Source organism: Olea europaea, chromosome 2 (genome assembly GCF_002742605.1).
Source record: "Olea europaea var. sylvestris chromosome 2, O_europaea_v1, whole genome shotgun sequence".
Lineage (NCBI taxonomy): Eukaryota > Viridiplantae > Streptophyta > Magnoliopsida > Lamiales > Oleaceae > Olea > Olea europaea.
Genome location: NC_036238.1, coordinates 6,200,372 through 6,227,505, shown reverse-complemented (window position 1 = coordinate 6,227,505; position 27,134 = coordinate 6,200,372). Strand labels below are relative to the sequence as shown.

At 35.2% G+C, this 27,134-nt stretch overlaps 2 protein-coding genes across 2 annotated transcripts; one reads left to right on the top strand and one right to left on the bottom strand.

Moving 5' to 3' along the window:
• Positions 1-8,477: 8,477 nt before the first annotated feature.
• LOC111371650 (UPF0496 protein 1-like) lies at positions 8,478-9,747 on the top strand. Its single transcript, XM_022993744.1, has 2 exons — positions 8,478-9,591; positions 9,698-9,747. The coding sequence occupies exons 1-2, from the start codon at positions 8,478-8,480 to the stop codon at positions 9,745-9,747; spliced, it is 1,164 nt and encodes a 387-aa protein (XP_022849512.1).
• Positions 9,748-19,099: 9,352 nt separating this feature from the next.
• On the bottom strand, positions 19,100-19,628 carry LOC111371638 (uncharacterized mitochondrial protein AtMg00810-like). The gene is made up of 2 exons (XM_022993726.1): positions 19,370-19,628; positions 19,100-19,257 (listed from the first exon to the last, which is right to left on the bottom strand). Exons 1-2 carry the CDS (start codon positions 19,626-19,628, stop codon positions 19,100-19,102), a joined length of 417 nt encoding a protein of 138 aa, XP_022849494.1.
• Positions 19,629-27,134: the final 7,506 nt, after the last annotated feature.

Sequence of the window (27,134 nt, the reverse complement as noted above, 5' to 3'; positions counted from 1 at the left end):
TTGGTTTTGGGGGGGGGGGGGGGAAATGAAAAAAATTAGGGTTGTTTCTCAAGTGACGGGTTAATAACCCGTCACTCATTCACCATGCGGCCTCATGGTGTTACGCCATGTGGCCGCATGGTGTAACTGGGAATGACCAACCCAGTTTCGGTTGGGGTCCATGCGGCCGCATGGACAAAAAACCAAAATTTTTTTTTTTAAAGCTTATAATTTTAACTCCCCAACACACCATGAATTTTAAAAAAAAATCCTCCTACATTGGTTTTCAAATTCAAAATTGACTCGACTCTATATATTCGAAATTTTTTTTTTAAAATAAACATCTTAAAAAAAATAAAATTAACGACTTTGAACCCCGAAATTCTTAACTTCACACTCAAACATCCAAAACATTATCTTTAACCTCGACTCATGCAACTATAAACGTATAGTGCCTAGACTATTATGCGTGAGTGATCGATGACCTAATAAAACATATGAAATGTAAACAAATTCCAAAATAAATGCAATAAAATAAATTGAACGATACAGTGGGTTGCCTCCCACCCAGTGCTAGTTTATAGTCGATAGCTCGACTTTCCTGCATCTTCTTCATGTTGAGTTATTGAGTTGCACTGTGGACTTCTGCTTAGGGAAATTACAGCCCCAATAGTGTTTCAATCTTTGTCCATTGACGATGAAAGTGCCTTTGGTCTCGTGACTTACTTCAATAGTCCCATATTGCATCACCTTAATTATGGTATAGGGACCCGACCACCTTGTTCTTAGCTTTCCTGGGAAGAGTTTGAGTCTAGAATTGTACAATAACACTTTCTGACCAACTTCAAACTCTCGCCTCTGAATGTTTAAATCATGCCATCTTTTGGTGCGCTCCTTGATCAACTTTGAGTTCTCATAAGCTTCCATTCTCATCTCATCCAATTCATTAAGTTGCAGCAGTCGTTTTTCACCAGCAGCCTTGAGATCCATATTCAACTATTTCATAGCCCAATATGCTCGATGCTCCAACTCCAATGGTAGATGACACGCTTTCCCAAAAACCAAGCGGTATGGAGACATTCCTATTGGTGTCTTAAATGCTGTTCTGTAAGCCCACAGTGCGTCGTCAAGCTTCTTAGACCAATCTTTTCGGGATGAGTTCACTGTAACTTCCAGTATTCTCTTTAACTGTCTGTTTGAAACTTCAACTTGCCCATTAGTTTGTGGATGATATGGAGTTGCTACTTTATGTTTCACCCCATATTTGTTCAACAGCTGCTCTAATTAACGATTTATAAAGTGTTTGCCTCCATCACTTATTACTGCCCTTGGTGTACCATATCTTGTAAATATGTACTTCTTCAACAACTCTATCACCACTTTCGCATCGTTAGTAGGCAATGCAACAGCTTCCACCCACTTAGAGACATAGTCAACGGCCACCAAGATATATTGATTTGAGTATGACGGGGGAAAAGGTCCCATGAAATCTATTCCCCATACATCAAATATTTCAACCTCCAAGATATAATTTAGTGGCATCTCATTTCTTCTTGAGATATTTCCGGTTCGTTGACATTTATCGCATCTCTTCACATACTCAAATGTGTCTCTGAATAAAGTAGGCCAATAGAAACCCGACTGTAGTATCTTTGCAGCAGTCTTTGAAGCTCCAAAATGCCCAGCATATGCAGAAGAGTGACAATGTTCTAGAATCTCAGGTACTTCATCTTCTGGAATACATCTTCTGATTATCTGATCTGTGCCTCTTCTATAGAGAATGGGATCTTCCCAAAAGTAATACTTCAGCTCTGCGAAAAACTTCTTTCTTTGATGGCTAGAATAGTCTGGTGGCGGGATGGATTTAGCAAGGTAGTTAACGATATCAGCATACCATGGGACTATTTCTACTCCAAAAATTTGCTCATCTGGAAAGATTTCATTTATGTCCACTGACATCTCAGGTTCATCCCGTTCCAATCTTGATAAGTGGTCGGCTACCACATTTTCACTGCCCTTCTTATCCTTGATCTCAATATCGAACTCTTGCAACAACAATATCCAACGGATCAATCTCGGCTTAGCATCCTTCTTTGTCATAAGATACTTCAGAGCGGCATGATCTGTGTAGACGATAACCTTAGACCCAACAAGATACGATCTGAACTTGTCGAATGCATAAACCACAGCTAGCAATTCCTTCTCGGTCGTAGCATAGTTGATTTGGGCGTCATTCAAAGTTCTACTTGCATAGTATATGACATGAAAGATTTTATTCTTTCTTTGTCCCAATACCGCACCAACTGCATGATCACTCGTATCGCACATTAGTTCAAAGGGCAAATCCCAATCAGGTGACACAATCACAGGCGCTATTGTAAGTTTTTCCTTCAGAGTATTGAAAGCTATCAAACATTCCTCATCAAACTCAAACGTTACCTCTTTCATTAGCAAGTTGCACAGAGGCTTGGTGATTTTGGAGAAGTCCTTTATAAACCTCCTATAAAATCCTGCATGACCAAGAAAACTTCGAACTCCTTTTACTGATGTAGGTGGTGGTAGTTTCTCAATAACCTGAATTTTTGCCTTATCCACCTCTATCCCCTTTGCCGATACTCTATGTCCCAAGACTATTCCCTCTTGAACCATGAAATGACATTTCTCCCAGTTCAATACTAAGTTCGTTTCTCTGCATCTTTGCAAAACCAAATTTAAGTGATCCAAGCACTCATCAAATGAGGTCCCAAAGACCGAGAAGTCATCCATAAAGATTTCAATGAATTTCTCTACCATATCTGAGAAAATTGCCATCATGCATCGCTGAAATGTGGCAGGAGCGTTGCAAAGTCCAAATGGCATTCTTCGGTATGCAAAGGTACCATAGGGGCATATGAAGGTGGTCTTCTCTTGATCATCTGGTGCCACTGGTATTTGATTATAACCCGAATACCCATCCAGAAAGCAGTAGTGGGAATGGCCTGCCAATCTCTCCAACATCTGATCTATAAACGGAAGAGGGAAATGATCTTTTCTTGTAGCGGTATTTAGTTTGCGGTAATCAATACAAACTCTCCACCCTGTTACCGTCCTTGTCGGAATCAACTCATTCTTTTCATTCTGAACCACTGTAATTCCTCCTTTTTTGGGCACAACTTGCACTGGACTAGTCCATTTACTATCTGATATCGGGTAAATTATTCCAGCATCCAGAAGTTTGATCACCTCAGCTCTTACTACTTCCTTCATGTTTGGGTTTAGCCTTCTCTGACTTTCAACTGTTGGTCGAAAATTCTCCTCCATGAGAATTTTATGCATACATAAGGAAGGGCTGATCCCTTTGATATCAGCTATGGTCCACCCAATTGCTTGCTTATTATCTCGAAGCACCCTAAGCAGTTTTTCCTCCTCCACTTCACTAACCATGTTTGAAATTATCACTGGAAGTGTATTAGACTCCCCCAAATCTCAGTATCAACTGCCCATTCTGAACGTCGATCAAAGCTCTGATGGTCTGCCCAGTATTAAAGGAACATCTTTATCTTATTCCATATCCAGAATCAGAAAGTCTGCTGGGAATATGAATTTCTCCACTTTAACCAACACGTCTTCAATTATTCCTCGTGGATGTGCTAATGATCTGTCAGCCAGCTGTAAAGTCACCGTGGTAGCTTTAGCTTCTCCCAATCCTAATTTCCTGAAAACAGACAATGGCATTAAGTTAATACTTGCACCAAGATCACATAAAGCTTTATCAAAATAGAATTCACCAATGGTACAAGGGACAGTGAAACTCCCTGGATCTTTCAATTTTGGTGGGAGCTTTCTCTGAATCCTGGCACTACACTCCTCGGTTAACATAACTGTCTCATGATCTCCTAGCTTCCTTTTGTTTGACAGGATGTCTTTCAGGAATTTTGCATAGCTAGGCATCTAAACCAGTGCTTCAGCAAATGGGATGTTGATATGGAGCTTCTTGAAGACCTCGAGAAACTTCTTGTATTGTTGTTCCATCTTTTGCTTCTTCAGCCTCTGAGGGAACGGTATGGGTGGCTCATAGGGGTTTACAGCTACAGTTTCTTTATCCCTTGAGTTTCCTTTATTTGCTCTCGGTGTTGGCTCTTCTGTCTGTTCTTCTTGCTCCAAATTCTCTTCTACTTCAGGAGACACCTCTTCTCTGTTTGTCACGGGATTATTCACTTGTCTCTCAGGAAATTTCGCCCCACTTCTCGTTGTTATAGCCTTTGCATGCTCTTTCGGATTGACTTCTGTGTTACTTGGCAGGCTGCCTGGTGCTCTACCTGTTAATGCAACTGCCATCTGTCCCATCTGAGTTTCCAAATTCTTAATGGCTGCATTCTGGTCCTGAAGAGTAGCTTCAGTCTTCTTCATGAATTGGTTGTTCGCCTCCATATATTGGTTGGTCTGTTCCATGAATTTTCCAAACATTTCTTCCAATTGAGGCTTCTTCTCTTGCTGTTGGTATTGCCCTTGTGACATGTTCTGATTTTGGTTGCTCCAAAAAAAGTTAGGGTGCTTTTTCCAGATTGGGTTGAAGGTCTCTCCATACACATTATTCTGCTGGCGTTGTCCCCATTGAGCAAAATCTGCTTGCTCTTTTCCTTGTGTCAAAATTGGACATTCTGCTGTCACATGCTCAGCTCCACATTCTTCACAATTTGCCTTCTTTGTCTGCGCTAAATTAGCTGACTGGGTAATATTTTTCACCTTGTGAAATAAGGAGTCAATCTTGGCAGATAACGCTGAATACACATCCACTTCATAAACTCCTGGTGTCTTCTTTGGTACTGCTCGTTCCATGGTCCACATTGCTGAGGTTGTAGCCATTGTCTCATATAACTTCAATGCTTCATCAATTGTTTTTGTGGACAATGACCCATTAGCTGAAGAGTCGACCATGCTCTTGAAAGCTGGAAGTAGCCCTGCATAGAAATATTGGACCTGAAGTCCCTTGCTAATCCCGTGGTGTGGACACTTCCTTAGTAGATTTTTGAATCTGTTCCATGTCTCATCAAAATTTTCAGATTCACCTTGCCTGAAGATAGATATGTCGTGCTTTAGCTTTGCAATCTTGGCCGGTGGAAAGAACTTAGTACAGAACTTCTGAGCTAGATCATTCGAAGTAGTAATGCTGGCTATCGGCTGAGAGTCGAGCCATTCAATCGCCTTGTCCCGCAAAGTATGTGGAAACAGTCTTAATCTTATGGCGTCGTCAGAGATTCCTTGATATCTGAAGTGTTGGCACATCTCTAAGAAGCGCGAGACATGCGTGTGCGGGTTCTCTTCAACTCTTCCATAAAACTGATGTCCGTTCTGGAACAGTTGTATCACATTTGTCTTCAACTGGAAATTTGGCTGCCCGAATGGTGGATACACAATGCTGGACTGGCTTTGAATGATTTGAGGGGTCATGAACTCTCCAACGAGCATGTTTCCTTCGTCTTCTTCCCCTCTTCCATTGGCTTGTACAACAGAATTGTGTTGTACGTTCTCCATCTGATTTCTCGCTGCTTTGTTTTCTCTTTGCCTTCTTCTAAAGCGTCGTTCGATCTCTGGGTCGGCTGGAAGTAGATCTCCTTCAGCAAATCTTGGCATGCACTTCTGCAATAGGATTCAATTTAAAGACTTAATTAACTAAAATATGCACTTATGTAATAAAATTAAATAACAGTAAAATAAAATGAACTAAAATAGATTAAAAATAAAAAAGAAAAAAAATCCGAATTAGTGCTTAATTGAATAAAATTAAACGAATACTCAATCCCCGGCAACGGCGCCAAAAACTTGTTCACGAAATAATTCTTTCGATTTAAAACTACCGCAAGTGTACGGTTCGTAACAAGTAATAAAGTGGATTTTTAAAAGTCCGAATATCGTCCCTCAGAGATTGAGTAGTTCAATTCTATTTAATCTAGCCTTAACCGAATCTAATTGAGTGAAAATGTGATCTAAGTGCAAAAAGCCCCAATTTCAACTAAAAACCCTAATTTCAAAACCCTAATTTCAATTGAAAACCCTAATTTCGAAATTTCTCTAATTAAACGACTTAAACACTCAAGTAAATGAAATTAAGCAAGTTTAAAAGCTAATTTATTAAAATGAATCAAATTAAAGTCACTAGGATCACGAATCCCCAATTGAAATTATAAAAACCCTAATTTCATAAAATTAATGATTCGATGAAAATTTGCCAATTCAATGTTCCTATTCTATCCAATATACTCTCTCGATATATATTAGACCTATTCTTGCACACCACTAGCCTATATCTCTATGGATGATGCAAACATACAAGAATGCATTTAGTTTTGTGAACAATTTAAGAATTACATAAAGCATAGAGGTATATCTCTATCCCCTATCGAACCCTATGTTAATTTACACCTTATCGAACATATTCCACTTCTCTCGAATGTAAGAAACAAGTCATCAATACTCACACAATCATTGGCCACAAATTGCGGAAGAAAACTAATGCATGTAAATCAATCAAAATATCCAACGAATCTTTATATCAAGTTCATGAAATATAGAATTAAAATAACAAACAACGGTTCATCGATCACCTAGTAATTAAAACCCTAGCCTAGAAGATTCATAATTACAGAAAACAAAACGAAATTAATGACTAGAAGGAATAACACCCGTATGAAAGTTCTTGAAATCTGAATTCTTGAACAAAACCTTGAAAACCCCTTTGAATCCTTGTGAAATCGGCTTCAAGTTTGTGTTCCTTGTCTCCAAAAGTTGTATTCTTCTTCTCCCTGGACGTTCTGCCCTTTTTCTGATGAATTTTGGCTTTTATATCATGTCCCCACGGAGCCCCGAAAGAGTTTCAATTAAAAACGGGATTTCAGAATTTTTTATCGACCTTAAAGCCATGAGGCCGCATGGTGTTAAACCATGCGGTCGCATGGTTCAATTTTTCAGCTCATTTGGATCCCTGCAATACCCTGTGCGGCCGCAAGGAATTATAACCATGCGGCCACATGGTTATAAAATTTTTCCTCCGGACAGCTTTTAGTATTTTGGTCATAACTTTCTTTCCTGATCTCCGATTGAGGTGATTCAAAGTGAATTGGGAAGAAAACTCAAAGATGTACATTTTGATAGAAATAGGCTTCCTCAAATTCTGATGTTTACTATGCCAAAAATGAATCTCAAGCAGAAACTCAAAATCACGAGCATAACTTTTTCGTCTGAAATTTGATACTTGATAATACTTCGACCATATTTCACCTATTGACTCCTTTCCTCATCCGATTGAAATTTAACACTCTTGAATCTTCATTTCATTTCCTGTCTCATCTATGGATTATTTGCAACTTGGTCCTCGATCTATCACTTTGTTCCGTTTTGGTCCTTTTTCGACTCTTTTCTTCTGAATTCCATCTTTTCCATAGAAACACCTACATAGCATGAATTTAACAAGATTAAGTCATAATTCGACTATTTTGTCCATGTTTAAGTCATGTTCGTGAGCTAAATAAGTGTGTAAAAACACACTTATCAGCCCTACTCCTAAAAATTTGTGAGGAAGGTAAATTGCGGGAAGTGACCTTTTAAGTGCTCACATGTGAATCAGTGGAAAGGATAATCAAATTAGCCATTGTCAACAACTTGCCTCTGCTGATGACAGCGACGGCGTCACATCCGCGATGGACAAGTTGCTTCAGCCAACGAAATAAACCTAAAATTTTTCCAAATTTTTTAATCACATTTTTCATAAAATTATTATTTCAAACAGTACTCTTTCCCAAAAAAAATTCAAAAGAAGGGCTATCGAATAGGGCTTATGTAAACGTTGCATGTAGTGTCTTGCGTCAATTTTCACTTCCTACAGACGGCTGCAGCAGTGCAGCTTCCATGAACGCGTCTTGAACTCGTTTCTTTGGGTCGTCTACGCCGGCATTTCTAATAATCAGCTTCGTAAATTCCCTAAAATTGCTGCGACTGACTTTGGATGACTTTCTGACAATGCATGCCGACGTCATCAAGTCTAAACAAGAACAATTTCAACCGCGCCGGAAGATTAGTCACAACAAAAGTGCAGCTTCTTGCATGAAATTATATCCAGTAACGCGTCTTGAACTCGTTTCTTTGGGTCTAATCCGCCAGCATTTCTCGCGTTCGGAATATTCCTTCCAGATCCACTTCGTAAGTTCCCTAAAAATTGCTGTGACCGCCTTTGGATGACTTTCAGACAATACAAGCCGACGATCGGATGATCGAAGTCAAGTCATGACTGAAGAAGCACAATTTCCACATCAAAAGATGCAACATTTCAATAAAAGCAATGACAAAGAAATATCCTTGTCCACACCAACCTAGATGCCTATAAAATCGATTAGGTTTGAATGTCTGTGAATTGAACAATTCTAGCATTCCTTCCCTGTTAAACGTAAGTAAAATTCAAGAATTTGTTAAGAGTGAGCAATCGAATAATAATCAGAACTGGGCAATACAACTACAGCAACCTCATGCCGCCGCCGGGGCTACCAGTACAGGAGGAAGCCAGAAGCTCAAACGCCCTCCAGCACCAACACAGAGACGACTTCCGAGAATCCCATCTGAACTCTTATGAAGCTGCGTGCCAAGCCAATATCGCTGTCAGGACATTCGACTCGACGACGATCGAGGTTCGCACTAGCAGGTCCATTAACTCTATGGCCCTTGGCCATCTGATTCCCTCCCTCTCCCTCGACTCTATCCTGGAAGTCACCGATTACCTTCCTGAAATAGATCCAGAAGTGGTAAACATTTTTCTCGAAAATAAGAAAGACACTATCGAATTATCGAATCTTGTTGATGATTATTCCCAAAAACGTCTTCAAACTTTAGAAGTCAGTACTGCCCTTGATGTCTGTCTTGAGCGTGGTGGTCATATCGAGTCGATAATGAATGTAGCTCTTCGAGTATTTAAGGAAGAAGATTACAGTATTTCGGGTGAAGGGTGTATGAAAATTTATCCGAGAACTTTAGAGGAACTAAGGAATTTAAAGTCGGCAGTGTATCCCTTCATAGAGTTCTTGGAACTGTTTACCTCGATTTATAAGCAGCAAGATTTGATGACAGAGAAATTGGAAGCAAAGAAGAGAAAATTAGACGAGAAGTTGAGGAAAATGAAGGTAAGTAGCAAAGTCTCTAATGTGATATCTGTCAGTACATTTGCCTCGGTCTTGATATGCTCGGTAGTGGCAGCTGCAGTCATCGCTCCGCCTGTAGTGACAGCTCTGGCTGCAGCAGCCTCTGTGCCTTCAGGGACTATGGGGAAATGGCTCAAATCGATTTTTATGAAGCGCGAGATGGATTTAAGAGGGAAAATGGAGATAATTACTTTAATGCATACTGGGACTGTTATCAAGAAAATGGATGTTGACAGGTTTCGGATTAAGATTGAGGAGTTATTGGAGTGTGTAGATTTTGCTACGAGGGGGGAGGGTTCAGTGGTTATTGCAATGGAGGAGATTCAGAAGAAGATGAATGGATTTATGAAAACCATTCAAGATTTGAGCGAGCATGTAGATAAATGTACCCAAAAAACCAGGATGGCTAGGAACTTAATTCTACGGAAGATCATGAATCAAAACTTTGGTATGTCATAAAGGATTGGATATTTACTAGTTCAAACATCATGTAAATACCATGGATTGGAAACTGAGTTATTTTATTTCACTAATAATGTATATTCAAATCATAGATCACATGTTACTCGAAGGTACACATGAGAATATGAATAATGCTCTTTGAACAGCCTCGATGACAGGTTCTATTTTTTGAGACTGAAATGGCAGCTCTTGGTTGGCAGTTTCTGACTTTTTTATTTTTAGGTTTTTTAACTGTCAATGAAAATGTGACGAGTGTGCATTTGTTTAAATCCATTTCAGTATGTTTCCCCATCACAGGTTCATTTTATTTTATTTTGGTTCATTTCATTATAGCACTGAAACAATAGTTGCAAACAATTAAACGCTAATACCAAGATCTTTAAAATTCATGATTTTCACATATAAGTTGATTGATTAAGAAACATACCTTGATCCATGACAATAATTGAGAAATTTAAATCTGCAAAAAAGAAACTGTTGTCTCACTTTTCCTCTCTGTAATTGAATGAATTTATTGATGAGTTTCATTCACGTATATAGGCAGAGAGGGGCAATTTCTTATGGGCCATAAAACTGCCTCTTTTTATCAAAGTGGACAATTATAAAAACTGTCACTTCTCAATTGGGCCAATAGGATTTTAGTAATATTAACTACTTTTAATTAATTCTTTAATATTACATGGGCCACGAAATTAATTGGTTTTACATTCTCCCACTTGACTCGTGTAATATTGTTTCGTTATGTGGTATATAATATAATGCGCATATCATGAGCTAAAATCCATCATACATTGATCACTTAATATATCATCATTAAGTAAAAACTAATAAGAGTCATGGCGGTTTTACAACATCATTTCGGCATAATTCCTTCCATGTACTACAATATTAGTCCCTACCTAACATGCCACATAATGAGAAGTTTGATAATTGCATTACAATAATGTCTTCGAAAATACTATCCCTGTCAGCATTCCCATAATCCATTCCCGTACATGTACCAACAGTTATGATAGGAATAATATTTTGTCAAAAACAATATATAAATGAGCTCAAAGTGTCAATATATAAGCATCATATTTGCATAATAATGTCAATGATAATTTCCAACAATGCTCATTCTCTCGACATGTTCATTAAATGTCTTTGGTGTCAATCCTTTCGTTAGTGGATCTGCAATCAAAAGATTGGTGTTAATACACTCGATTGACATTCTTTGTTTTTGAACATCTTCTTTAATGGCAAAGTACTTCAATTTCATGTGTTTAGCACCTTTAGAATACTTGTCGTTCTTTTAAAAAAAAGACCGCTGCAGATTTGCCACAATAAAGTTTCGGCAGTTTGGCTATACTGTTGACGATTCCCAGCCCTGAAGCCAATTTCCTTGAACTGTGGCCTCAAAGCATGCCACAAACGGCTTCCATAATGGATGCAGCAATAATCGACTGTTTCACACTTTTCCATGACATAGCTCCTCCAGCCAAGAGGAATAGATAGTCGAATGTGAACTTTCTAGTGTCCAAACATCCAACAAAGTCTGAATCTTAACACCCAATGACTTCCAAGTTATCAGATCTCCTATAAGTGAGCATGTGATCTCTCGTTCTTTACAAATATCTCAATACTTCTTTGCAGCTTTCCAATGATCAAGTCCTGGATTACTTTGATACCTACCTAACATTTCGACAACAAAACTAATGTCTAGTACGGTGCAAGTCTGAGCATACATTAAACTCCCAACAAGAGATGCATAAAGAATAGATGTCATTTGTTTTAGTTCTAATTCATTTTTAGGACATTGCATGAGACTAAATTTGTCTCATTTCTGAATTGAAATGACACTCGTTGAACAATTTTTCATATTAAATCTCTTTAAAACTTTATCGATGTATGCGTTCTGAGATAACCCTAATAATCCTTGTGACCTGTCACGGAAATTCCAATCACATAAGTTGCCTCTCCTATATCTTTCATTTCAAAATTTTTAGAGAGAAATTTCTTAGTCTTGTGTAATAGACCAAGATTATTAGTAGCTAGCAAGATGTCATCAACATATAGAATAAAAAATATAAACTTGCTCCCACAGACCTTTAAATATATACACCAATCAATGATGATTTCCTTAAATCCAAAGGAAGTAATGGTATCATTGAACTTAAGATACCATTGACAGGAAGCCTATTTAAGTCCGTATATTGATTTCTTTAACTTACACACCATGTGTTTCTTTCCTTCAATTGAAAAACCTTCCGGTTGATCTATGTAAACTTCTTCATCTAAATTTCCATTTAGAAAGGCGATTTTCACATATATTTGATGTAATTCTAAGTCATAATGAGCTACTAAAGCCATTATAATTCTAAGTGAGTCTTTCTTAGAGACTGGCAAAAATGTCTCTTTATAATCAATGCTATCATTCTGAGTAAAACTTTTAGCAGCAAGTCTAACCTTATATCATTCGATATTACCATTAGAGTCGCGCTTTGTTTTAAAGATCAATTTACACCCAACTCTTTTACATGATTCATGTAATTAAACAAGATCCCAGACTTCATTATGTTTTACAGATTTCAACTCATCTTTTATAGCATCTAATCACTTATCAGAATTAACGCTCTCAGTAGCTTGTGAAAATGAAACTACATCATCATCCACAATTCCCAATTCAAATTCAGTCTCCTGTAAGTAAACCACATAATCGTCAGAAATAGCAGGTCTGCGTTGTCTTTGTGACCTTCTTAATGCTATTTCTTTTGGTTCATTTAATGCAGGTTCATCAATGACAACTTCATTGTGGGGGTGTTTGATCATTTATTTGTTGTTCAAGTAAATTGTCACGCCGTTCAACAATTTGAAGAACAACAATATTAGAAGAAGTTGAGGGTAGAGAAACTTGAACTCTAACTTCTTGTATTTCCACATTTTGTGGTTCCAAACTCCCACTAACTTCACCATTCTCAATGAACCTAGCATTTTCAGTTTCAACAATTCTAGTACTTGGTTAGGACAATAAAATCTATACCCTTTTGATTTTTCTAGATAACCAATGAAAAATCCATTAATTTTCCTAGAGTCTAGTTTTTTTTCATGTGGCTTATAAATTCTTTCTTTTGCCGGGCAACTCCAAACATGCAGGTGCCTTAAACTGGGTTTTCTTCTTGTCTACAGTTCAAAAGGAGTTTTTCGAACTGCCTTACTAGGAACCCTATTTTGCAGATGCACGGCAGTCTTTAATGCAAACATCCATAAATATATGGGCAAAGACGAATTGCTTAACATATACCTAACCATTTCTATTAGAGTGTGATAACACCTTTTAGCCACACCATTTTGTTGTGATGTGACTGGCATAGTGTGTTGAGAACATATGCCATGTCTTTCAAGAAATTTAGCAAATTGACCAGGGTATTGTCCAGTTTCATTTACTTTTCATAATATTTACTACCTCTATCAGATCTAATAATTTTCACCTTTCTGTCTAATTGACGTCCAACTTTATTGACAAAGATCTCTAACACATTTATAGCTTGAGACTTTTCATGCAACAAATAGACATAACTATAACGTGAAATGTCATCAATAAAGGTGATAAAATACTTTTCTCTACCAAATGATGGAACATCAAAAGGCCCACATAGATCAGTGTGTATTATCTCAAGAAGCTGTGTGCTTCTTGTGGCTCCTTTTTGTGTGTGTTTAGTTTGTTTACCCTTAGTACAATCCACACAAGTTCCAAGATCACTAAAATCGAACTCAGGAAGGATTTCATTCTTTACTAATCTTTCTATTCTTTTCTTGGATATGTGATCTAAACGTTTATGCACCAGTTAGCAGATTGTTCATTCAACAAACCACGTTTAGCACCAACATTATGATGCAAAGTTAAAAGAGTCTTAGCAAAAAGGTTATCGAGCTTTAATTTATATAAGCCATCACAAAGAATAGTGAAAATAATGAGAAGATTTTGTTTAAACAAACTTAAACAATCATTTCCACCATTAAAAAAATATCCAGTAGAATCAAGTTTCGATAAAGAAACTAAATTGCGAGAAATAGAAAGCACATAAAGTGCTTGGAATAAATCTAAATTATGTCCAGTATCTAAAATCAAACGATAGGTTCCAATGGTTTCAATTGGAGCTTTTACTCGATTTCCCATGAGGACAAACTTTTCATTTGAATTTATGGCCTGGATTGAAAATAATCCCTGCATCGTATTAGTAACATGAGTGGTATATCCGGAATCAATCCACCAAGTATTATAAGAAACTTCTGCTAAATTAGATTCGAAACATACATAAGAAATAAATCTTAACTTTACTTTCGAACCATGCCTTACGTTTCAGGTAGTTCTTTTTATGGTGCCCAGGTTATGGTGCCCAGGTTTGGACAGAAATGCTACGTATCTATCTTGTGTTCCTTATTTGGGATTTGGGCAAAATATTCATTTATCTTTAGTGGTCTTTACTTAATGCCCTTTCCAGGCCTTTTCTTATATTTCTTTCCAACTCCTTGATGACTTGCAAGATAAACTGAATGAGCTCCTTGATTCTTAAGCCTTCTCTCATCTTGTACTAGCATACTATGCAATTCATTCACATTTCATTTATCCTTTAAGGTGTTATAGTTCATATAAAATCATACTCAGGAGGCAAGGAGTTGATGATAAACTTTTAGAAAGTTCTCATCCACAGTCATCCCAAGAGTCTTAAGTCTTGCTGCAATGTTACTCATTTTGGTAACGTGCTCATGCATAGTACGAGAACCATCAAATTTTATGGTGGTTAAGGTACTATTAGTGTGCCAGCAAGTGATTTGTTAGCTGTTTGAGAACATTCTTCCACAAACTTCATATATTCCTTAGCAATCTTAGTTTTAGATATTGTAGACTTGATATTCTTTGCTAAGGTCATTCGTATAAACATTAGACTTAATCTGTTTGACCTTTTCCAAGCCTTATAAAAAGATCTTTCATCAACACTGCTCTCATCAGTAAGGTCAGCAGGTTTCTCAACTTGAAGTGCCAAGTCTAAGTCCAAAATGCCTAAGTTGAACTGGACTTCTTCACATCAGTAAGAGAAATTGAGCCCATTGAACAATGGTACAGATAAAGTATGTGAATGTAGAGAAACGGGAACAGATGCTACAAAATATAAAATTTTCTAATATTAATGCCTTGTATTTAGACTTAACTACTTAATTCAGATTCGGATAACATTAAATGCATATAGTAGTTCTCCTTTGGGCGACACAACATTATACCGTTATAAGAAACGTAATGATGCTAATTTAATTTCACTTACTTGGTAATTAAATATACTCTAATCGAACATGTATGATATCTTTGAATTTACAAAACACATCCGACCAAGTATATTAATCAACCACAGTCATGTTCAAGGTTTATAAAATTAATTGATCAACCTTTGGATGGTCCATAATAATTTTATAATCTATCAACGTCGAGATACTCTTGACACTAATAATATTAATGTCATTTTTCATTTATAAATTGACAAGTGAATTATATAATTTAATGTTCGAAGTACCATAATGTTTGGCCACTTTAGTGATTAAGAAACAAAATTGATCAAACATTAATTATAAAAACAAAACATTTATCTAAATCATTCATCAAAACTTTTAGATGAATCATTTTTTTATCCCAATTATTATGTGTAAATTAATTACACAAAATGTTAACTCATTATCAACAATAAATAAACAAGGCACGGAAAATGAGTTATTAAATTACACATAATCTAACTTATTCCATAATTGAAATTAAAATCTTAAGATGGTAGATGTGAATTAGCCAAAGCAGTCAAAATTAACTTCTGCAATTCTATACACTTCTGCTAATGTTTTTTCGCGCATTAATTGGTTTTGCAATTTCAATTTTACATATTAAAGAAAACAGTCAAAAACTATTTATTTTTCAGCGTTGCAGTACATATAATTCTGCTAATCCTTTTCCTCCATTAATTACTTTGTATATATCAATTTTTTACACCCCTTATCTCTTTGAAGGCAGAGCCCAATTGCCATTAAAAACATAAAAACATGGGACGAATCTTTTGTCAGATAATAATTCAGCATATATGGCAGAAGTTATGCACAGCGTATCATCTTCTATGCAAATTCATCAACCCTCATATAAAATATAATCCTTGTCAGTAGCTTTTGGATTCCAATTCCTTTTAATGGATTAAGTCAATTCTTGCTGCTATTAATTTACAATTTTCAAAAAGCAGTAGAGAGAACGCAGCCGTAAATTTGTACAATAATTAATCTCACTAATTTCAGCGAAAACTTAATCCATAAATCTATAAGAATAATCAAAGATCGATAAATGAAAAACAATAATCTTTAAAAAAAATAAAAAATTCCATAATCTTGGCTCTGATATCACATGTAAACAATTAAACCCTAATACCAAGATCTTTAAAATTCATGGTTTTCACATATAAGTTAATTGATTAAGCAACATATCTTGATCCATGGCAATAATTGAGAAATTTAAATATGCAATAAAGAAACTGTTAAATTAAAGAAACTGTTATCTCATTTTTCCTCTCTGTAATTGAATGAATTGATTGGTGGGCTTCATTCACGTATATAAGCAAAGAAAAATAGTTTCTTATGGGCCATAAAACTACCCAATTTCCATGAAAGTGGACAGTTATAAAACTGCCACTTCTCAATTGTGCCAATAGGATTTTAGTAATATTAACCACTTTTAATTAAGTGGTAATTACACAAAACCCTACCATTCAAATCATGAATTTTGAAATCAGATGGGAACTTTAATCTTTCTAAAATCAGATGTTAGCATAATTAAATATTAATATTAAATACACATTTTTTTTTAATCCCAAAGCCTACCATTTTCTCTCTCGTATCACCCTCTCCCCAGTCCCCAGCATTCTCTCTCTCTCTCTCTCTCTCTTGTCGTCTTCTCTCCCTAGCCCCAACCATGCATGGCGCCATCACCACTCACGGCATCCCCAGCCAGAAGAAGCGTGAATCGCCGGCCAGATAATGCAGACCGTCATCGCCGTGAGGATCTCGCGACGTATCCGAGCTTCGCCAAGGCGCCAATCAGTGGTTTTTTTTTTAGTTTTTGGTAAATGGTTGTTGGACGATGGGTTGCAGTGGTAGATCTGGCTGTGATTGATTGTTGTGCTGTGTGTTGTGGTGGTGCAGTGTCATGGGCTTGTGATGTGGTGGTATTGTGTGTGTTCCGTGGGCAGTGGTTGTGCATGGTTGCCGTGTTGATTGTTGTGTAAGGTTCGGTGGTTGGGTCTTTTGGTACAGGAGGTAGTGATGTTGATGGTGGTGGCTTTGGGGTTGGTGGTGATGGTGGCGTTTGGGGTTGGTGGTGATGATGGTTACTGCAGTTGCAAACCGAAAACATTTTTGTATTGTTTGCAGTGGTTTCGAATTGGTTTGTAGTGGTGGATTGCGGTGGTTGTGGTTGTCGCAACAGTTTAGTTGATTTTGTGATAAATAATTGAACTCGTGATCTGAAAATTGTGATTGTAACTCACAATTTGGAAGTCACAGTTGATCGTGGTGGTTTGGGTGGTCATGGCGATGGTTGCAGTGGTTTGGTTGATTTGTGACTCATAATTGAATACGTGACCTGAAAACTATGACTGTGAATTGTAAGTGTTGGTGGTGATCACAAATTATTTGATTGACTGTGATCATTAAATTGGTTAATCTGTGACTAATAAATAATATGTGACCAATGAAAAAGATAAATTGTGATCGAAAATTAATGTGTGACCTAAAAAAATTTTAATCATTGATAATTTGTGATTGTATAATAAGGCGTGACTTGTAATTTTTTGTGATTTGTGACCAATAAATAAATCGTGGCTTATAAATTGTTTCGATTTGTGACGAATGAACAAATTGTGACTCATAAAATTTTTGAATTGTGACCTTAAAATAATTTGTGACATAAAATTTCTGATTTGTGACCAAAAAATAATAAGTGATGAATTAAATCGTTAATTTGTGACCAAATTATATAAATCTGTGACTTAAATATATTAAATTACTAAATTAATTAATTAATTAGTTAAATTATAAATAATTTTTAATAAAATTATGATTTTTGAAATTTGAAACTTGTTTTCTTGTTTTTGAAATTTGCCATAATTAATTTCTTAGTTATGAAATTTTCCCTTTAATTAATTCTTTAATATTACATGGGCCACGAAATTAATTGATTTTACAGTAGTATGAATTTAATGGCCATAAAAAAGAAAAATATCAATAGGAAAAAATGCAAAGGAACAACCGAGAAAAAGAGAGTAAAGGTTTTGCAAATTTCTTATTCTATTCTCACTGGACATTATTAATAATTTTATCAAGTTTAATATCAGAGGTATCAGAGGTATGTGGCTGGCAGTTTCTTTCTCAATGTTATCAAGTTTAGTGTCAGAGCAAACTAAATTTGTTTTTATGTCAAAATTTCTGAACCTAGTTAGATTTCAATTCTAGCTGTCAAGATTGGATGCAAAAATGATTTCTGTCAGTCAACAAATTTCTCACTTTAGAATGATGTAATGCATTATCATTTATATGGGGGGTGTACAAAAAAGTTCATTTACTTGAGTGATTTTGCGAAAATTCTTTTCCTGCATACAGAAGTTGAAGTTCGAGAGACTTAGATGATCATTGTGGCAGAAAGATCTCCCTTTCCTATATCAAATGCATATATATATTGATTCCTTTTCTCATATAATTATGATTGATCTTTTGATGAGAAATTGTTATAGTTCCAAACACCACAAGTCTATGGTATGCGTAACAGAAGGTGACCACGTAAATGCTAGAACTATTAGAAATTGGAGAGCATAAGTTCACTCAACACTCAAACTTACAAACAAGTAGTGAAGGAAATATGTGATTTTATTATCACTTCAACTTGACTTGATTTTCAAATGGCTATATTACATGAGTGTATATAGGATTTTCCCAACATAAATTTAGTCTAGTACTTGTATCAATATTTAATTGCAAACTTTTCCTCTACCCAAGTACATGAATAACACCAAGGACATACATGTACTATCTTTATTTAATGCATTTAAACATTCTAACACTAATCTAGGTATTTATGGATCATCCTAGAAATGAATCTAGCTTATTAATTCAACACTCCCTCTTAAACTTAATCCATTACGCCAAGGAACATCTGTAACTTTTGAAAAATGTCAATTTTTAAAGGCTTGATGAAAATATCCCCAACTTAGTCTAGAGACTTAACAAACTCAAGCTCCACTTCTTTCTTGGATATGCAATCTCGTACAAAATGATATCTCATATCAATATGTTTACTCCTTTCACAAAACATCAGGTTTTTGGCCAATGTGAGGGCGGACTTATTATCAACAAAAATCTCTGTTGCGCCTTTTTGTGGTTAGTAAAACTCCCTCATCAAACCCAATTGCACGACAAACACAAGAAGTAGCCGTGACTTACTCCGCTTCATACGTAAAGAATGTCACAATAGGTTGCGTTTTAGAAATCCAAGTAAATGCCATATTTCCCATAAAGAAAACAAACCCAATAGTGTTTTTCCAAACATTAATATCACCAACCCAATCACTATCACAATAACCAACATGCTTGAAGTCTTGAGAAGATGTATCGAACATATCGAAGTCAAGTTTCACGTTAATGTGACAAAGTATTCTTTTGGCTAACTTTAAATGAAAAGTAGTAGAAGCTTCCATGAAGAAACTTACAAGTCCAATACCAAAAAGAATTTCCGGTCTTGTACAAGTTAAATACCTCAATCTTCTCTCCATCTCTTTGCTTAGACAATTTAACTCCACATTCAACTGGGGTGTTCATTAGCTTGCAATTCGCCATTTCTAACATTTTAAGAATTTCTTTTGCATATCCTTCTTGAGAGATAATGATTCCTTCACCTCTTTGTTTTACCTCAATTCCAAGATAGTAGGACATTAATCCAATGTCCATCATCTCAAATTCTCTAGCCATAGCTCTCTTTAATTTTTCAAACATTTATGGATTATTTTCTATCAAACTCAAGTCATCCACATACAAACAAACAAAGAAAATATCATCATTTTTGTTCAATTTCACATAAAGTGCATGTTCGTGTGGACACTTGGAAAAGTTATTTGCTTGAAAATATTTTTCAATTCTGTTATTCCGGGCACGCGGTGCTTACTTCAACCCATAGAGAGCCTTCTTCAATTTTAGGATCTTATCTTCTTGTTCTTCAACCATATAATCCAAGGGCTGATCAATGTAGACTTCTTACTCCAAAAATCCATTCATGAATGCAGATTTAACATCCATTTGATGAATTTTTCATTGGTTTTGGGGTGCCAAGAAAATAATCAAACGAACTGTTTCTAAACGAGCAATGGAGCAAACACCTCGCCTTTGTCAATGCCGACTTTTTGCTTGTATCCTTTTGCAACTAATCTTACTTTATATATCTCTATCTTGCCTTTTGAATTTCTCTTTATCTTGTACACCCAATTGACTCTAATTGTGTTTTTTTCCTTTAGGTAGTGATGTTGGTTCCCATGTATCATTCTTCTTGATTACCTTTATTTTCATGGCACCTCTCCATTTTTATCAAGAGCGGCTTCTTCAAAATCTAGAGGCTCATAGTCGGCAAAAAGAAAAAATAGAGTTAAGTCGCTTAAATTTTGTGCTAACTCATTGATTAACTCATACAAATCTCGAATACTTCTAGTTTTTCGAGGTCTTTCACTTGTAATTGCTTTCCTAATTTGTGGATTTAGTGGAGTCTTGGGAGGGGAGTAATTGGCTGCATAATAACTTCTTCTTCTTCTTCTTAAAGAAGGATTAAATTTGCATTCTTCCATCCAAACTTTCCATTCCCAAGCTCGTTCTTCATCAAACTCAACATACCTATTAATGATTATTCTGCCACTACTTGGATTGTACAAATTGTAACATTTAGAACTTTGATCATAGCCAATGAACATATACCTCTCAATTTTGTTATCAAGTATAATCCTCTTCTCATCCTCTTCCTTCCCAACTTTCCATTCCCAAGCTCTTTCTTCATCAAACTCAACATACCTATTAATGATTATTCTGCCACTACTTGGATTGTACAAATTGTAACATTTAGAACTTTGATCATAGCCAATGAACATATACCTCTCAATTTTGTTATCAAGTATAATCCTCTTCTCATCCGATACATGTCCATTGGATATACTTCCGAAAATCTGCACGTGCGAAATGTTTTGCTTGTAACCACTCCAAGCTTCTTGGGGTGTTTTCCATGGAAACTTTTGATATGGCACTGGTTGGACAAATAGGCTGCACAAGCAATTGCTTCAGCCCAAAACTCTATTGGCATATTTTTGCTCTTAAGCATACGCCCAACCATGTTGAGTAGGGTTTGGTTCTTTCTCTCGGCTACAACATTCTATTGTGGCAATCTTGGAACTGTCAGAGGATGATGAATGGCATTTTTCTCACAAAAAAATCTTTAAATTCATTAGAAGTGATTTTTCCTCCTCTATCAGACAAAAGAGCTTTGATTTGATATCCGCTTTATTTCTTTACAAAAGTCTCGAACTTTTTAAAAGTCTCAAACACCTCTAATTTTTCGTTCAAGAAATAAACCCAAGTTTTTCGAGAAAATTCATCAATAGAAAGGAGAAAATAATTGTTCTTAAAAAGCAATGATGGTTTGATAGGCCTACAAACATCCGAATGGATCAATTCCAATGGACACCAAACTCTTTCGAAGACTCTTTAAGAAAGCTCGTTCTTGCTTGCTTTCCAAAAAGACATCCTTCACAAAATTGATTTGGATGATCAATGGGTGGCAATCCCTTCACTATGCTTTCCTTGCTCATTATTTTGAGGCCATCAAAATTCAAATGTTCAAATCTCATGTACCAAAGTCAAGAAGAATCTTTAGCACAAGATTTCAATTATCTCAGACTCAAGACATCATGTTGAATGTTAAACATAAACATTCTATTCTTCATCATCGGTACCTTGGCTAACAATCTCTCATTTTCATCTTCCATAGTCAAACTTTTGTCTTTCAAGTGAATATCATTATTTTCTCCAAAAGTTGTCCCAAGCTCAAAATGTTTCTTTTCATATCTGGTACAAAGAACACAATAAAAATGAATTGATGACTTCCATCTTTAAAGTGTATTAAATAGTACATTTTCCTTGGACTTGAACTTTGGAAGAATCTCTGAAAGTGATATTTCCACCAATGGATTCATCAAGCTCGATAAATAAATTTTTCGTTCTGCAAATATGACTACTTACACTAGAATCAAGATACCATTGTTTATTCTTTTCATTTCCATCGCTTTTGTAAGCGAGAAGCAAAGTAGGATCTCCATCTTCATTCTTGCTCTCCACAAAGTTAGTTTCCTCTTCCACGTTATTTTTGCATTCTCAAGAATAATGGTCATATTTGTGACAAGTATAACATTCAACAATTGATTTGTCATACCTTCCTTGATTTTGTCTCAAATTTCCTCCTCTGCCTTGCCCATGGCCTCTTTCATGATTGAAATTTTAGCTTTTTTCCTCATTATTTGAATGATGGTTGTTGCCTTGTCCACCTCGTCCATGACCATGACCACTTCCAAGTCCTCAACCACTTTGCAACGTGCCACTTCTTTCCTCATTCTCTTTCAATAAAAGCTTTACTTGCAAAGCTTGCTCTAGCAATTCTTGCTTTGATTTCTTCAGTCATTTTTCATGAGCTTGCAAAGACTCAGCAAGCTCCTTAATGTTCATGGTGTCTAAATCCTTTGACCTTTCAATGGCAAACAACAATATAATTGAATAATGGATCTAAGGATCAGAGAATTTTTTCAATGACCTAATTATCCTTCATGTTATCCCCATATCTCCTCATTTGGTTGACAACAGCCAAAACTCTTGAAATATAATCCGAAACATATTCGAATTTGATAAGACATGAAATGTTGTGTTTTACATTCATTAATACTTGTATCTTTGTGATTAATTACACCTAAATGTACTTAGCATCCTTATATTTTGATTTAAGTTGCAAATAGATGCAAATTATGGAATTTGGAAGAAAAGAGCAAAAATGGATCAAAATGGAAAAAAGTGAAAACTCTGGGACCAAGTTGCAAATAATTCATAGATGAGACGGACGATGGGATGGTGTTAGAGGTCAATCCGACGAGGAAAGAAGTCAAAGAGGTGAAATATAGTCGAAGTGTTATCGTATATCAACTTTCAGGATTGTACATTGTAACCGCATTGTATAATCTCGGGGAAATTTTTTTGGTTTCCTTATTTCGTTCTACCACTTATGGTAATAATTCAAGACACAATTTTTAAGCCCTAATTCAACCCAGAATGAAAGGAGAACACCCCCATTCACTTTTCTCTCATCTTAGTGCTCAAGAAACTCCATGAAAACTAAGATCGATGTGAAGCAAGGAATGAACTCTTTCGATTTGGTGATTTCACATCTATTATTTCATATATTTTTGATTGTCATTGTTAAACAATTCTAGTCTTTAGATTTTCATTCTTATGAATTTACATTGAAGTCGGTTTAATATTTACAAGATTTTTTGTAGATTCGGTTATGCTTTTTCCATTGTTAAATTAAACTATTTGTTGAGTTTCAATTTCAATTACTTATTGTTGGGATTAGTTTCACTTTTATCAAATCCTTTATAGATCTAATCATGCTCTTTCTGTTGAATAATTGAAATAATTGTTGAATTTTAATCTTTTTATAACTTTTTTGGTAGATTAATTACTGCCTTATGCTTGATATATATGGTTGATCTTTGATTTTGTTCCAATAAAAATGTGCGAATGTCTTGTAAGTTTAGATTCTAGGATTACAATTGTTAATTAAATTAATCTTTATTGTTAAATCTTCCGATTAGAGAGTTGGGATGAAAATTCTCTAATTAAGTTATAAAAATGAATATTAGATGTGATTGACCCAATCCAATTAAGAGAATTCCGTTGCTTCTCCATCTCAAGACATTAATCTTAATTTCATTACATTAACATTGAATTCTCCTACACAATTCAAGAGGACAATCAACCTTTTTGGATTCTTTGAGTGATTTTTCCATTTCCCTGTGGAATCGACATCCCAAAGCTATACTACAACTACCGCATTATTCTTTGAGCGTAATTAGGATTCCTTCATTTGTAGGGATTTAAATTCTCCTCTTAATGTTTGGAAACATGCCTTCTTCAGTTTATCAACTCCTTTAAAAGAATTTTGAATAATATCCCATGCTTCCTTGGAGGGGGTTGCTCTAGCAGCCTTCTCAAACATCTTTTCATCTAACCTTTGATAGATGTGAGATAGTACCTTCTGATCATTCTTCATGGTAGTAGCATCTGTATTTTTTGCTACAATACCTTGGGCCACAAGTTTCCAAACATCATACGGTCCAAGCAAAGCCTTCATATTAGTGCACCAATTACCATAATCTTCTTTGGTGAGTGATGGAACTTGAAATGGAGTTCCATTCATTATATTTTCTTCTATTATCTCTAAACACAAGCGTCTCTGATACCAATTTGTTAGAAATTGGAGAGCATAAGTTTGCTCAACACTCAAACTCGCGAAAAAGTAATGGAGGAAATACAGATGATTTTATTATCACTTCAACTTAACTTGATTTTCACATGGCTATATTACATGATTATACATAGGTATGGATGTCAATTCGAATCGTCAAAACCAAAAATTGAACAGATGGTACAATGGAACGGATATGGCATTTGATTTTAATGAACTGGTTCGAGGTGGGTGGGTATGGTTAAAAGAGCTCGCTTAAATGAGCTAGGTTTACATCTCACCTGACGTGGCTTTGAGGATTCTACATGGTAGGCAAACCTGGACCCACACTGTAACATCCCGAAAAAAAAAAAATTTTTTGATAAAAATTTATTTAATATCTATATTATATTATTTCAAAAGTTGAGGGACTAAGAGGTAATATATTTTAAATTCTTATACTTTGAGTCAAATAATTAAATTTCGATAGAGTAAATATAAGTATATTAATATTATACTCGTTGGATAGCCAGTATTTAATTATTAATTTTAGGCTCGAGAAATAGTCGATTTGGATAACCCAGCACCAAGAAATTTCGATTTGAAGAAATTGGTTTTCAAATTCAATTAAAAGTTGGAAGGAAGATGTGATGTTGACACGTGTACATGGAATTGTCTTGATTTTGTATGGTGTGTACGTATAGAAATGGTTATGAATAAAAAGAAGTAGGTTTATTTTAATAATTATTTGCTTTGATTTTGGAGAAAAAGAAGGGTAGGTTTCCTTGATTTTAGGGATTGATTATTTTAGTATTATTTAATTACTTGACTTTATGAGTTGATAGACTCCACGTGATGTTTAGATAAGGGAAAAATAACTGTAGATTATACTGGATTGAGGCATTTTACGGGAAAAGCCGTCATGGAATAATGAAACAAGATTAAATAAAATTAAGAATTAATATAATTCCCTTTAATTAAATATTCTAGGCAGTGCTGACTAATTAGGCTACCTTTTGTTTAAACATAATATTTATTAAAATAAGATAGAATTTTAATTATTTTGGAGCATTTATTTTGGAAGATAAACTATATTATAATAGATAAGTGATGACAAATAAATTTTCTATTTGCATATAGTATTGTAGATAGTCTCAAACTCATTTGAATTTAGATGATTTTTCAAAACAGCCATGTATGTGTACAAAGAATGAATATATTAAACAAAGTCAAAAGCTAGCTGCCGATTTCAGAATTTATGATAGAAGATATCTTTGATGTAATCATATTAGAGTTTGAAAATTTGATGTCTCATTTAGCTATCATGTTTCTTCACGTTGGCATGCATTGGATAACAAACCAACTCTCTATTTTCTTTTGATAACAACAAAAAGGCCTAGTACAAATCAAGTAAAAATCTTTTGGTTAGGATAAGACCTGTCTTCTACTCTAGTCTACACCTATAAATAGTAGGCTAGAATCCCACATTTTACCACACCAAAAATTCACACGTGAAATAGAGAAAGATAAAGATAAAAGAGAGAGAGAGAGAGAGAAAGGAGAGACAAAGGAAGACAGAAAGCAGCATTAGAAATAGAATTTCATACATCGAGTATTTTAATCACATACTTTCAAAGCGGAGGAACGATTTTCAACATACTGTAGATTCAACGAGGTAAGATACATTTATGTGCAAAGTGTTTACGTTTCCTTATGCTCTTATATGCGATTAAATATGCATGGAATGCTAGTGGGCCTTCAGGTTCTAGAGAAAGAGATAAGAAATTTCTACATGGAAATTAAGAGGACCTAAGATGGGTGTGTCGCTTGGTCATCGATATACTCCATAAGAGAAGAGCGGTATGAAGTATATTATTTATTTGTTATATATCTGTGTATGGAAATTTGCACGTATCTTACTGGGTATTTTTAAAATACTCACTCTTACATTAATTTTACAGATTAGTTCGGCTCGATTGGAGCAGTGGAGAATTGGTGATGCAGGCTGTCAAGTGAATGAAGAACAGAGAAAAAGAAATAAGTTTGCTGTTTTAAATTTAGCAATTTGTTTAATTTTATTTAGAACGTATTATTTGAATTATTTAGGAGTTTATGTTTATGGTTAGATACGCTTTCAATTATTTAAATTTAAATGTTATAGTTATTTGTTTATTGAAGAATTTTATTTTTATATAGTTCCGCATTATAAATAAAGAAAAGTCAGTTTTTCGTAACGTTCCCGTGCTTATGTTTAATGAGAAATTGGGGCGTTTCAGTATGGTATCAGAGCACGGTTTTACTTTCCTGTAGACTTTTAAAAAAAAAAAAAGGTTTAAAAATACGTGAACAGTACATTACAGAAAGTTTTGATTTATAGGGCACTTTAATTTTTCACAGTGAATTGGCCGTTCATTTCTTCATTTAGTGCATCTGACACCTTCCAAAGTGTCTCTTTCATTTGTCCTTGTGCAGTCTGTTGCATCCTGCAATGACCATAATTCAAATCATAATAGGTAGAGATATTTTTTTTTTATATATATTAGAGCTATGAATCTGAAACAAAAAAGAAACAGTACCAAAAAGATGATTTGATATTCAAAGCAAATCTTTAAACCTGTGTGAACATTTATTTGTACGTGTGTGCATGTATATATTATCAATTAGTGTGTGCATGTCTCAGTATGCGTGGGTATGTTATTTAAAAAAAATCATATTTTAATAAATCTCTTTTTCCCACTTATTGTTTCGAGTTTCTTTGATTTGCGTATTCACAAGATTGAAAGACTTTGTCAAAAAGACCTAAACTGTCTAAGGTGAGCTTGGGATTTAAGCGGTCCGCTTGTGACCCCCCTCCTTACCTGGAAGTCTTTTCAGTTATGTGTTATTTAAATCATTAAGACGGAAAACAATAATTCTAAGAAAATTCTATTTTAAGATTTTGCAAAAAAAAA